The sequence below is a fragment of the Mobula hypostoma genome, chromosome 1 (assembly GCF_963921235.1).
Source record: "Mobula hypostoma chromosome 1, sMobHyp1.1, whole genome shotgun sequence".
NCBI lineage: Eukaryota > Metazoa > Chordata > Chondrichthyes > Myliobatiformes > Myliobatidae > Mobula > Mobula hypostoma.
In genome coordinates this window covers 113,426,818-113,441,707 of record NC_086097.1, presented here as the reverse complement: position 1 = coordinate 113,441,707, position 14,890 = coordinate 113,426,818, and the positions used below count along the sequence as shown (strand labels likewise).

Genomic DNA, 14,890 nt, shown 5'->3' with positions numbered 1-14,890 from the left:
GGTTGCATCATAAAAAGACCACACAGGAGAAGGCTAGTTCAATACTTGCAGTCTTATAACATGCAGGAAGACTGTCCCAACATGAAGTATCAAGAACGTGAGACGAAGAGTCCTTGAAAGTGAGTCCATAGGTTCTGGGGACATTTCAGTGATAGGGCAAGTGAAGTTGAGTGAAGTTATCCCCAAGAAATAACAGAACCAATGAAAGACTGCACCCAACAGGGCAGACAAACAACCAATGTGCAAACGACAACAAACTGTGGAAGTACAAAGGAAAAATAAATAAAAATTAAACAAGTAAGCAACAAATATCAAGAATGTGAAATGAGGAGTCCTCAAAAGAGACCATAGATTGAGGGAACAGTTCAGTGATGGGGTGAATGAGGTTGAGTGAAGTTATCCCAACTGGTTCGAGAGTCTGATGGTTGAGGGGTAATAGCTGTTCCTGAACCTACTGATAAGACTCTTGTACCTTCTTCCTGATGGCAGAAGTGAGAAGAGAGCATGTCCTGGATCAGTATGTGTCATCTGTCACCCATTTCATTATCCTACAGTAGTGCATTGCACAGCAAACTATGAAATGTGGTACTAATCAGACACAACCACCTGTAGACAGCTTTGACTGGCAGAGTAGTGGGCCTGAGACTAAACAGTAAGTTGGTTAACCTTAGAGTGGTGAAATAGGAGTGTAGCTCCCTATAGTCTTTGCAGTGAGGGAGATGACTTTTTTTGGGGGGGGGTAGGGTAGGGGTTGCATAGTCTGCTACAGTGATCTCCTTCCATGCACCAGCTCCAGTGCAAGGGAATCAACAAACACATATCCACCTTAAGAAGCCCCCACATTCTAAGGCGGCAGAGCAGCTCAGTAAAGTTTTAGTAATGGTTACAAGTAAGCACCAGAATGAGCATGTAGTCTCCACACTGCTCTGCAATGGACTATAGACATCATATGTGAGAATCTGATTTATGTTTCAAACTGCCCAGCTGCAGAACAATTTCTGTTATCAAACCTTTTTTATCAGCTTACAATGACAGGTATACAGCTTCATCAAATATCACCCAACAATAGGAAACGATAGTGTTACACAATAAATGATATGGTTGATCATACTTCTCAAGCTAGGGGTGGCACAGTAGCGTAGTGGTTAGCACATTGCTTTAACAGTATTAGTGACCCGGGTTCAATTCCCGGCACTGCATGTAAGGAATTTGTATGCTGTCCCTCTGTGTTTCTTCCAGGTGCTCTGGTTTCCTCCCACAGTCCAAAGAGTACCGGTTGATTTATCTCAATAAAGAAATAACATGCAGATATTCAGAAGAGGAATGAAATCGAGAAATGGCCACTTCCAATTTTCATTTTTGGAAAGAGACCTTCTCATACAAAGCACAGACATAAAGAGCATTAAGCTATTTGAAATTCTAGAGTACTATTTTAATAAAATTCTCATAGTTAATATTCTAAAAAGGTGATTCCTACAATACACAGAATGAATCAGCAACTAGTCACTTTAATCAAATTTGAAAAAATTGTGTGTACTATTTCTGTCAAACCCAAACAGTTTAGAGGCTGTCCAAACATAAATATTACAATCCATGGACATTAAAAGATGAATTCCATCTTTGCTGGTTACAAATACACACACAAACCAAGTGGGGAAATGAGGCCTATGGGAAACTGAGAGCCAACAGAGACAACACAGGCCAAATGGACTTCTTTGATAATTAGGTGCAAATACAAGTGATATAAATGGGAAATATAACATACTTCTTTCAAGAATGTATTGTTTGGAAATGAAACAAAAGCTTATTTGTCTATAATAATGGAAACTCTTCTGCAGGCTCTATGACATACAGTTCAAAGTTACTACAGCTCATATCCCAATAACAGCTAAAATTTTGGAATAAACGCCTCTTTAAAGTGGCCTTGGGTTATATGAATTTCCTAGTTTTCCCAGTTAACATTATATGCAATTTGCTAATATTCTAGATGAACTTCACATCATATTTTGAAAACATTCAAAATAAATTAACTTTTTTATTCTCAAAATCCTAACAATATTTTTGGCCCAATATGGTTGCAGGGAATTGAAGAGAAACAAAGGGCCAAGGATATCTGACCAACAGGATCTTCAATTAAACATGATGGTGAAAATCTGATTCATAATTAATAAACAGATTGACAAAAACAATTTTATTGCAACACATTTCAAAGTACTAACAAACTGCACAGTTCTGAGATACCGATATTGATCTATTTTATGTACCTCTATCATTTTGGACCTTTTATTATTTTATTCATTTACCTCTGGCAGATGAATAAAATGAAAAATATAAAATAAAGAAATGCCAGAAATACTCAGCTATTGAGGTCGCATTTCTATGTAGAAAATTAGAGTTATCGTTTTAGGCTGATGAACTTATTAACGGTTTCTTTCTCCACAGTTGCTATCCGTTTGAGTATTTCTAGAATACCTACTGCCATCCCTTTGAATTCATCAGCTGCGTGGAGAGGGAGAGGGAGAGCCTGCTACACAGGCAACAACTTGTCTTCCATATCGTACTGCCCTAGCCCGCATATCACAGACAACTCGGATGCAACATCCATGCTCAGCCCCAACCAATGGACACACACACACACACACGCACACCATTACCTGTAGCTGCTGATCAGAATTGCACAATGACGAGCAGGAACTTCAGACCAGACCTCCAAACAAAAATGTTTCAGTACATCAATATTTCGGGAATACTTTGTATGAACAGCCCTCTTCAAGTCATGGGTTAAGGTCTGGACACTGATTTGGCCAATTCAAACCACAAATTTTCTTCTTTTTAAGCCATTCTGTTGTTGATTTACTTGTCTTTCAGGCCCTGTCTTGTTGCATCACCCAACTTCTAATAAGCTTCAGGTGACTGCTGCCCTTATTCTCCTGTAAAATGTCTGGATATAATTTTGAATTCATTGTTCCCTCAACAATTGCAAGTGGTCCAGGTGCAGAGGCAACAAAGCAGCTTCAAACCATAATGCTCCTTTTACCATGCTTCACAGTTGGGATGAGGATTTGGTGTGCTGTGTAGTGCTCTTTATCTTCCAAACACAGCAATGTGCATTTCTGCCAAAAAGTTCAACTTTTGTCTCATCTATCCACAGAACATTATTCCGGAAGTGCTGTGGAACATCCAGCGATCCTCTGCAAACTTGAGACGTGCAGCAATATTTTTTTTTGAGAGCAGTTGTTGTTTCCATGGTGTCCTTCCATGTGCACCATTCTTGTTCAGTGTTTTTCTTGTAATCGACACATGAATAGAGAGTTTAGCCAATTCTAGAGATATCTACAGGTCTTTTGCTGTCACACTTGGGTTCTTTTTCACCTCCTTCAGCACTTTGTGATCTTTGCAAGACGCCCACTCCTAAGGAGGTAGTGTAGTGGCATCAGCACTGGACTTTGGAGCGGAGTTCCAATCTAGCTGGCTCCCTTGCACACTTTCCATCCGTGCTGGGTTAAGCGTCCAGCTAGCCACTTGGCCTCGTAAAAATAAGAAAGCCTGCTAAAAAAAACGCTGTCATGACGGCGTCCTGATGACTCCAATCGGAGTTAAGGAATTCCTTCTTCTTCCTTCTTACTCCTAGGGAGAGTAGCAACAGTACTGAATTTCCTCCATTCGTAGACAATTTCTCTTACTGATGAGCACTCAGGTCTTTAGAAATGCTTTAGTCTTTACCGGCTACAGTTCTTCTAATGTCCTCTAAAAGTTGTTTTGTATGAGGCCCTGTGCACATAAATAGAACTTTCTTGAGAAGAGTAGGCTCTGTTATAGAGCAGAGCACTTCTACACCTCCAATTTCATCTCATTGATTGGAACACCTGACTCCAAATGACTTTATTAGAAGGCATTACCCCAGAGGTTCACATAATTTTTTGAACCTAGACTGTGATTGTTTAAATGGTGTACTCAGTATTGATGAGAAGTATATTATTAGTTTAGGCAGAAACTGTTTATCTATTATTGTGACTTAGATGAAGATCAGACCAATTTTATGAGTAATTAATGCAGAAAACCAGGTACTTGCAAAGGGTTCACAAACTTTTTCTTGCAACTGTACTTATTCCGAACAGACAGAAAAATGAAAATGCAGTTAAATATGGAAATGATCTTTTTGGCTAAAAGTTTGCTATAACCTGTACACTGTAAGATGATCCCTCTCTGGTGAAGTCAGAATTACAATAATGAAATAAAACTATCAATTACAGTAATGAATAAAAGCATTCTGGAGGGCAACGCCGATACTATTAAAATATAAAGTATCAATACTGTATCGTCATGTCAAGCAAATTTTCCGAATACTTACCAGCTTCAGCAGCTGAGATGAGGTGCTGAGTAGCACTAAGCTGTGTTGAAGAACCATCCTGCTTGTAAGCCTTGATAGCATTATAACTGTAAGTAGCATACATTTAACATTTAGCGATGATTGGCAACACCAAAGATACTCTCTTTTCTTACACACCTTCAAACTATATCAACTACTAAAAAAAAAACCTCTACTTGAATAATTTTCATAGCAAGAAACTAATTAGTTTTTTCATACTTGAATATTTTCAGTTGGGCTGCACAAATAAAAATCATTAATTTAAGGAAACATTAATTACTTGTTCACACACAGAACTGGGTACAGCAAAGCAACAGATTCCATGTGGCTTTTGAGCCTTGACTAGCTATCCACATTGAAATAAAGGATTATTCACATATATTCATACAAGAAGGCATGGTTCAATTCAAATTTGTTTATGACACGCGCACTGAAATATGTAGAGAAATAATGTTATTTTGCATTTAAAAAATCAGCACTTGCCAGGATGTGCTGTGGGCAGTCCACAAGTATCACCACACATTTCAGTGCTAACATAGCATGCCCAAATGTTCAGCAGCAACAACACCAACATCATCAAATCAAAACACCATGCCCCCATAACCACAAGAGGTTCTGCAGATGCTAGAAATCCAAAGCAACACACAAAATGCTGGAGAAACTCAACAGGTCAGGCAACAGCTAGGGAAATGAATAAACAGTTGATGTATTGGGTTGAAACCCTTCATAAGGACTGGAAAGTAAGGGCAAGAAGCCATAATAAGATGGTTGGTGGGGGGGGGAACGGAGTAGAAGTTGGCAAATGATAGGTGAAACCAGGTGAGTGAGAATGCAGGCTGAAGGTCATTAGTTCGAGCCTTGGCTGAGGCAGCGTGTTGTGTCCTTGAGCAAGGCACTTAACCACACATTGCTCTGGAGGAAGGGGGTAAACGATTTAAGATGAAATAAGTTTAATCATTTTTTTTGTCAAAGGATCAAAATTTGTTAAAGTTTGTTTATAGTAATGCATTTAATCTTCAAATATCATACTTACCCAGATGTACCTAATTTCTATCGCCAAATGTGATACAGGAACAATCAAAATGGAGAAGAAAAATCACCCTTTATAAGCCATGAGAGATGGTAGAAACAAATGGAATTGCAATGCTTAAGAGGCATTTACAAGAGACATGAACACATAGGGGTTAGAGGAACACATTCCACTGTGCAAATTACAGTACGTGTATAACACACAGCACATAAAATAATATTAACAGATAAAGGATTCTGTTGACATAAAAAGGATTCTGTTGACATAAAATGTGTATGTGTGTGTGTGTGTATATATATAGTAAAATAGTATAATGCTACCGGTGCTGTCATAAATAATGTGAACTGGGTGGTAGCAGGGTGTTACACAGCCTGGGGAAAGAAGCTGTTGTCCAGCTCAGCAGTCTTCGCTATTATACTGTGGTACCTTCTGATTGTGGGATGGATGGGAAGGTTCAATGACAATGCTGAGAGCTCTGCGAATGCAGCGCTTCTGAATGGCAGGGCGGGGGAGACTCACCATTCTCCAAATCACCTTCTTTGCAACTTAAAACATGCTCATTTTTTACTTTTTCAGCTTGATTGAAAGAACAAAACAGTACAGAAGAGGCCCATATCTGATGTAATCACATATGCCTGCACATGCTCTCTATCCTTCCATTCCCTGCATGCTCATGTATCTGTCTGAATGCCTTTAAACATTACTATTGTATCTCATTCTACCACCTTCCAATCACCTGCAACACTGTTAAAATTTGCCTCACACATTCCCTTTAAATTCCCCCCCACCGCCTCACCTTACTACTTCCACCCTGGCAAAAGGACACTGACCCACATACCCAACTTATGCCCCTCACAACTTTATATACCTCTATCAGGTTGGCCCTCAGCCTCCAGAGAAAACCTCTCTTTATAGACAGTACAGTCCAATAAAAGCAACATTTTGGTGAATCTCTTCTGCAGCCGTGCCAAAACCTCTGCGACCTTCTGATTTATCGGCATCTGGTAGTCTCGTGAGACCATGGATTTGCGCCTTCGAAGGTTTCCAGGGAGCAAGCCTGGGCAAGGTTGTATGGAAGACCAGCAGTTGCCCATGCTGCAAATCTCCCCTCTCCACACCAGCGATGTTGTCCAAGGGAAGGGCATTAGGACCCATACAGTTTGGCACCAGTATCGTCACAGAGCAATGTGTGGTGAAGTGCCTTGCTCAAGGACACAACACGCTGCCTCAGCCAAGGCTCCAACTAGCGACCTTCAAATCACTAGACGAATGCCTTAACCACTTGGCCACGCGCCCACACCTTCTGATAGTGTGGTGACTGAAGCCATTTCTCTGCCAACTAAAGCTGCTTGCCCTGCTGAGCACTTGCAGTATTTTTCTGTCTTACTTTCTTCTTCTCTCCCAGACCTGGGAAAGATTCCCCAGTGAAAGCCCAGCCTATCCTTTAAGTTTGGGTTTTTGGCCTTTGTACGGGAGCCTCAAAACCCATAAGCACAAATGCTGAGAAATGCCAAGGGTTCTGTGAGGAACTCAGAGCTACTCCCAGCAAAATTTGAGTCAAGGAGACGTTACTATAAAGAATCTGATTTTAATTGGCCAACAGATACACACTGTCCTGATGAAGGGTCTCAGCCTGAAATATCAACTGTTCATTCCCCCCACTGCTGCCTGACCTGTTGATTTTCTCCATTAAGAGTTCCAACATCAGCAGTATCTCGTGTTTTTTATACACATTAATAATTGATATACTTATTTGCTGATTAAAGTTTACTTCAAAAACCCATGCTTCAAATGCCAAAGATTTAAAGATTATTAAAATGAATTACACCAGACATAGTGAGCAAATCTGCAGCTCCCGCTTTGTCATCTGGCAAGCATCTCAGGGCATGAAGTTTGCAATTCACTGCCTGGTGACATTTGCTTTCCATATCATGCTGCTGGACTCCGGATCGGCATGGGCCATCCCACGTTACTGTGAGCATGACAGGATATTAAGCAGTGATTCTGGACAGCAGGCCTGGTTCAACACAATTCAGCCCAGTAACAAGGAATTTCTAACTTACAAAAAATATTTGTTATACTTACAAAAAGAAATATAATCCCCAAGACAATCCTGCGCCCCAGACATTGGGGGTTACTCCTTGATAGAGCCCTTGAATTCCATCAGCCTTCCAGATGCTTTTGATGCAATGTAGAATTCCATTGTATTTAGGTCTTACCTGCAAGCCATCACTCACTGCACAGCAAAAAAAAAACACATTTTAAAGATCAAATCAAATATCTTCCCAAGATCCAGTTTTGGTTAGTCTTTAGTAAAACTATGGAATATGTGCAGTAAATGCCATAACACTTTTTCTCAAAGCTGCATGCAGGTAGATTACACTTTATGGGTGCCACAGTAGTGCTGCAGTTAACACGATGCTAATACAAATCAGTTTGGGGTTCAAGTCCAGTGCCATCTGTAAGGATGTTCTCCCTGTGACCACATGGGTTTCCTTCAGGTGCTCTGGTTTCCTGCCACAGTCCAAGGACGTAATGATTAGTAAGTTAATTCGCCATTGTAAGTTGTTCTGTGATTAGGCTCGGGTTAAATGATTGGGCTGCTGGGCAGTGCGGCTCAGTGGGCTGGAAGGGTCAGTTCCGCATTTTGTCTTGAAGTAAAAAACTTAAGCCACCCAATTCATGGCTCTCTCCCTGCATGATGACGTATAAATGATGCCCCCAGAACACACATACTTCTAATGGAAAAGATGGCGGTCTCCACCAAAGGAAGTGCAAGGTACTCCTTCCCTCCACTAGACTGCAGATCACCCTTTGCAAGGAGTAGCGCCCCCAAGATCAGGGTCACGCAAAGCCATGGGAGCAAATGGTAGATGGTCATATGAGCAGTTGGTACATATCGCAACTCCTGGTTATGCAAACCACTGATGCCAGGCAGACATTTCTGAATCTTTGATAATGGCTGCGGTCACCCGCCGCCCAGAAGGCAGCAATGGCAGACCATTTCAGTAAGAAAAATTTGCCATGAACAATCATGGTCAAGGTGAAGATCACCACGTCATAGGACATGGCATGGCACATAATGATGATAATGGAGGCTTCAACCCATTACGTCTACATGCCAACTTCTCTCACGTGCCTATCTTACAGTCTCCAATCAACTTACTCAACAGCACTCTCTGGGCTGCCAAAGGGATGAGAACCAGCCCAGGGAAAGTCAGACACAAGGAGAACGTGCAAACTCCAAACGGGACACAGCCATGTTCAGGACAGAACCCAAATCGCGGTAGCTGCGAGCCAGCAACGCTATTGTACACGTTCTGCCTCTAGGAATAAAAAAAAGGACCTTGCGCACACATCCTGAATTTAACATATGCACTCCATGAAAGTACTCAGTCTCCACTGTTATGCTTAATAACTCCAACTAGATTTCACAGGGATAAGGCTTGGTTGAGGAGGTGTCTCTTTCCACACGTAACAGACTTGACCGAGAAAAATATAGGAAAGGCTCCTGCTTGCGCGGAGTCTGCATGATCATGACCTGAACTTGTGCCGCCAATACATCAGACACTAAAGATTTTAGTCAACCATAAACGGAGCTGATTGTCGCCTGATTGATTGACCTCCGCTAATTAAGGAGATAACATTTTAGTAACTTTCCAATTTTGCAAATAAAAAAGGTCTTGTTTAAATAAAAGCACAGCTCTCACAATCCACCTCCCAGTATGGTTCGCAAATGCTGAGTTCCTCCAACATTTTGTGCGTCGCTCTGGATTTCCAGCATCTGACAATCCTACCTACTGATCCCAACATCCATACTCCCAACCGTGCACTTTACACTCACAGCAGCACAGATAATAGAGCTGCTGCTGCCGCCTAACATCGTCAGGTCCCTGGATTCAACCTGGAACTCCGGCGACGACTAGAATTTGGACCTTCGCCTTCTAACCGCGGTGTTTCCGCCGGGTGCAGCGATTAACGCCCACATCCTAAAAGAAGCGTGGTTGGTTGGTTGGTTAATTAGTTAGCCAGCCAGTTAAAACTACTCCTTGTGAGAGGTAGAATAGGAGGGCGTGTGGGGAGGGGGTGTATGGCAAGAATGAAGTACAGGGGTAAATACTGGGGGGGGGGGTTAATTGATTTGCAGTATGAGTCAGCATACACTAGGTATACTGTATGTCGCTCGGAAATACGGCGACCCCGGCTCACTGACACGTGGTTTGTACTTTCGGCCACTGGCGCCCGACTTACACACGGTTTCACGTTGCTCGGGAGCTAGGGGAGGGCAGGGACTTTGTTTACCTGCGAACCTGATCTTGACGAGGTCCAGCGGGTGCAGTACCAGGGTCGACACCACTCCGCCGCTGACGCCGGCCACCAGGTTCTCGTACTTCACCAAATTAACAAAGCGCAGGAATGCCGCTGCCCAGGTGACATCGGGCTCCGGGGCCGGGCCGGCTCCCGGTGACATCCTCTCGCCAGCAAACCGTGATGGCTAAGGGCGATAATCACTTGCAGACACAGCACGGATCACACCGACCCGGGACTCCCAACTCCGCGCATGCGCAACTCTAACAATGCCATCAGCAACGCTCATGACGACATGACGCAGCACTCGTTTCGTCGCCATCCTATCCACTCCTCTCGTACGTCTTGACGTCATCGTCCGCTTCCCTATCACGTGACCCAGAAACGCTTCCGTCGGGTTGCTGAGGAGACAAGTGGTGATCGCGGAAAAAAAACCGGCCTGATTTAGATGTCGCTGGAGTCGGATGGGATTTTAAAATGAAAGTGAAGATCCTGTCTAGAAATCCGGATGATTACGTTAGAGAAACAAAAATAGATATTCACCGAGGTGAGTGGTTACGCAGGAGGTTACCTGAGCGACGCTGGAAAACCTGGGCCTGGCCATACAGGGACCACGTGTAGTGTGTTTGGTGATACTTGTGAATGGGTGGCCTTGAGCTATTGAGATTATCCGGTGGGGGCAGTGAGTAAATTAATTCCCACACAGAGCCATGTTCACATTAGAAAGGGAAGTTGTAAGAAGCGCGCACAAGAACTTGTATAAACTGACAGGTCTGCATTCAAACATTAAGAATAGTTCAACGAACCGGAAGCTGGAGAAACTCACATCATAACAGTAGCCCTCTGTCTTTGAGTCGAGATGAAAGATTTCAATCTGAGATGTCGACTGTCTATTTCGTTCTGCAGATGCTGCCTGACCCTGAGTTTCTTCAGTGTTTTGTGTTGGTCTAGATTCCACTATCTGCGGTCTTCTGTTCAAAATATTGTCCTAAACGAAACCGGGAGTGGGGCAGTAATTGGCATCTTGTGAGCGCAGTTGGTCATCTAAATAAATTCAACTCGTCAAATCTATGCAGTCTTGGGTCGGTTCGCACATTATCAAATACTCATATATCTAAGGACTTGATATGGGGAATATTGTGCTGGAAGAGATACAGAGTTTGTTTTTACCTTGCAATGAACTTGGAGAATTTCACGGAGATTTTAAAGCGTGCAGGTTTCATGACTTTCAGTAGTGTGTACTCCTAGTTGAACTGTGTTGATTATAGGGGCCACAACATAATTATTTTCTGAAAACAACAGGAATTCTGCAGATGCTGGAAATTCAAGCAACACACATCAAAGTTGCTGGTGAACGCAGCAGGCCAAGCAGCATCTATAGGAAGAGGCGCAGTCGACGTTTCAGGCCGAGACCCTTCGTCATGTCCTGACGAAGGGTCTCGGCCTGAAACGTCGACTGCGCCTCTTCCTATAGATGCTGCTTGGCCTGCTGCGTTCACCAGCAACTTTGATGTGTGTTGCATATTATTTTCTGATCCTATTTCCAATGTTAAACAATATTACACATTGATAATGTCATTGCAGCTGAAAAAATTCGACTGTAAATCAATATTAAGGTGAATAATAACTGAAAAGATTATGAGAGGGTTGTGCAAGGTTCACTGCCCCCATTCTAGCAATGTTCCACAGGATCATCCTGTCTGACTCCTTCATTGTGTGGTATGGAAGCTGCAAGGCATCAAACTGCGAGACCCTATAGAGGATTGTAAAAACCACTGAGATTTTGACATTTACCAGAAGCATTGTATAAGAAGGGCCCAAAACATTGTTGAGGATCCCTACCATGCATCCCACAATATCTTTGACCCACTATGTCAGGAAAGAGGTACAGAGCATCAGGACTAGAACTGCTAGTCTAGTTAACAGCTTCTTCCCTTAGGCTGTGAGACTAATGAATACCTTGCTACCATCAAGGTCTTATCACTAAGACAGAGAGCTGTTCACTGTGCTGTTTACTGTTAACCTGTGCTTCACATTTCATACACTTTGAGTTATATTTTAACTTATTTGTGGCAATATTTTGTTTTATGTGCTGTGTGTGTTATTTGTTTTGTGGGTGCACTGTGGTCCAGAGGAATGTTGTTTTGTTTGTACATATATAGTCAGGTGATAATAAACAAACTCAATCAGGAAGTACCTAGTCTTAATTTTTGTAGAGGTGGGACTTCAAGAGAAAATATGTCTAGCTACTGCAAAACATATCAAATCATGTGTGGTTGCCATTTCTGCATTTAAAAAATAACATGGATTTTGATTACGTTTTCTATGTTCATATTCCCAATGTCATTTGTGAAGAGGCACTTTAAGACCACATTGAAATGACCTAGCACAAATCTGAAAGCCGTGTATACTCAGTCTTTCTGTCCATTAGAAGAAATAATTTCTTTGCTTGTGCATCAGCAGACTTTTTTGGCTTTAACATTTACTTTATCCATGTCTATGCAACTTGTCTTTCCTTTTCAATGCTTTTGCCCTTTGTTTCATTCTGGTGATTCTGTATATATATATCTCTCTCTAGAACATAGAAACAAAGTTCAAAGTAAACCTATTATTGTAGTATGTATGTGTCACCAAGTGCTACCCTGAGATTCATTTTCTTACAGGCCTTTACAGTAGAAGAAAAAAATACTATAGAATCAATGAAAAACTACACACCAAGACCAGCATTGCCCTAGGCAGCACATTCTAGGCACCCACCATTCTGTGTGTGTTAAATAAATAAATAACTTGCCCCGCTCATCTTCTTTGATGTGTAGGCCACTCAATCGAACTGCATGCTCCCTGGTATTAGACATTTTAACTGTGGGAACAATATAAATCGGTTTGATATAAGAGGACAAGAATTGCATACTCTACTGAGATGGGATCTAATCAAAGGCCTTTATACCCTTAATGTAAAGGTTTACAAAATGTTAAATTCACTAGCTAGGGTACATCTGTACATTGACATTTCCAAGCTTTTTGCCATTTAGAAAATACTCTGACTTGCTTTTGCACTCAAAGAGGATAATCTCAAAATTTACTTTATTGACTTCATTTAATATATTTTCTCAGTTTATCAGTGGCATACATTTTTTAGTGATAATTATCAGGCCCATCACAGGTCAGTGTTAAAATAAAATATTCATAGAAATCCTTTGAGTATCTAGAAATGTCTAAATTGTTGGTGCTTACTGCAGGGTGCATTAGTGTGTAAAATAAATCTTTCATAATCTTATAAAATCAGTGAACATGAGGCGTTTGTGAACAATTTATCTAAAAACCTTGAAATAAGGTTTTTAAATAAATTGTCCTTGAAATTTGTTTCCCTTTAATATGCAAGGAGATGAGTGCATTTTTTAAATGGCACTAAGCTCTCTGATTTGGTTTCCTCCCATATTTCAAAGGTGTACTGGTTAACTGGTCTTTGTAAATTGTCCAGTGATTAGTCTGAGGTTATATAGGTGGGATGTTGGGCAGTGCAGCTCATTGGGCTAGAATGGACTGCTCCGCGCTTTATTTCTAAATGATATATTGTCATTCCCTCAAATACTACAAAACTCTGAATTTTTTAATAGCTTAGAAAGATAGCATCTCAATTTTTTATATTACTGTTTTATGTCTACTACCCAGACAACTATAAACTATCCATATCAAAGAGTTATATTGTTTTCCTTGCTATCATTTGGTCGTAGACATGAAGGCATTAATGGCACAAGAGGAAACCATGTGGCTTTCTTTAGAAGAATCCAGTCAGGTCCATTCCACTGCTCTATCTATATAGTCCTATAGATTATTTTTTTTTATCTCATACCATTTTTAAAATCTGAAATCAATTGCTTTTTCCAATATCCTTGCAAAAGATAAGTACTGATGGAGTTCTAGAAAATTATGAGGTTGCCAGGAAGGAGCTTAAAAATTAAATTAGGAGAGCTTGAAGGGGCCATGACCTTGATGAGCAGGATTAAGGAAAACCCCAAGGCATTCTACAAGTATGTGAAGCTAAAGAGGATGAGTCGTGTGAGAACAGGACCAATCAGGCGTGATAGTGGAAACATGCACGGAGTTGGAGGAGGTAGCAGAGGTACTTAATGAATACTTCGATTCATTTTCCACCAGGGAAAAGGACCTTGGCAGTTGTGGGAATGACTTACAGTGGACTGAAACACTTGAGCAGATAGACATTAGGAAAGAGGATGTGCTGGAGCTTTTAAAAATTCATTAGATTAGATAAGTCGCCAGGACCAGGCAGGATATACCCCAGGCTACTGTGGGATGCGAGGGAGGAGATTGCTGAGCCCCTGGTAATGATCGTTGCATCAACAATAGGGACAGGAGAAGTACTGGAGGATTGGAGGGTTGCAAATATTGTTCCCTTGTGCAAGAAAGGGAGTACGAATTATAGATCAGTGAGTCTTACCTCAGTGGTGGGCAAGTTGTTGAAGATCCTGAGAGGCAGGATACATGGGCATTTGGAGAGACATAATCTGATTAGTCCACATAGCTTTGTCAAGGCAGGTCGTCCCTTATGCGCCTGATTGAATTCTTTGAGGATGTAACAAAACACACTGATGAAGGCAAACACGAGGAAATCTGCAGATGCTGGAAATTCAAGCAACACACATAAATGCTGGTGAACGCAGCAGGCTAGGCAGCATCTATAGGAAGAGGTACAGTCGACGTTTTGTCAGCCTCGCCTGCTGCGCTCACCAGCATTTTTTTGTGTGTTATATTGATGAAGGTAGAGCAGTGGATGTAATGTATATGGATTTCAGCAAGGCATTTGATAAGATTCCCCGTGCAAGGCTCATTCAGAAAGTAAGGAGGTATGGAATCCAAGGAGACCTTGTCTTGTGGATCCAGAATTGGCTTGCTCACGGAAGGTGGTAACCACAGGTGGTTGTAGATGGTTCGTATTCTATATGGAGGGTGGTGACCAGTGGTGTTCCGCAGGGATCTGTTCTAGGACCACTCTTTGTGATTTTTATAAATGACCTGGATGAAGAAGTAGAAGGATGGGTTAGTAAGTTTGCTGATGACGCAAAAGTTGAGGGTGTTGTGGATAGTCTGGAGTGTTGTCAGAGGTTACAGTGGGACATTGATAGGATGCAGAACTGGGCTGAGAAGTGGCAGTTGGAATTCAA

The 14,890-nt window shown here is 41.7% G+C and overlaps 2 protein-coding genes across 2 annotated transcripts in view; one reads left to right on the top strand and one right to left on the bottom strand.

Moving 5' to 3' along the window:
- LOC134350036 (solute carrier family 25 member 32-like) overlaps positions 1 to 9,961 on the bottom strand; it is a 31,621-nt gene extending 21,660 nt beyond the window's left edge. The window contains exons 1-3 of the mRNA XM_063054947.1: positions 9,702 to 9,961; positions 7,485 to 7,635; positions 4,352 to 4,437 (exon numbers count right to left, since the gene is read on the bottom strand). Coding sequence (XP_062911017.1) covers positions 4,352 to 4,437; positions 7,485 to 7,635; positions 9,702 to 9,870 — 406 coding nt within the window. The 5' untranslated portion in view covers positions 9,871 to 9,961. The remainder of the gene's footprint in view (positions 1 to 4,351; positions 4,438 to 7,484; positions 7,636 to 9,701) is intronic.
- Positions 9,962 to 10,080: 119 nt separating this feature from the next.
- Positions 10,081 to 14,890, top strand: part of dcaf13 (ddb1 and cul4 associated factor 13) — an 89,472-nt gene continuing 84,662 nt past the window's right edge. The window contains exon 1 of the mRNA XM_063034782.1: positions 10,081 to 10,254. Coding sequence (XP_062890852.1) covers positions 10,185 to 10,254 — 70 coding nt within the window. The 5' untranslated portion in view covers positions 10,081 to 10,184. The remainder of the gene's footprint in view (positions 10,255 to 14,890) is intronic.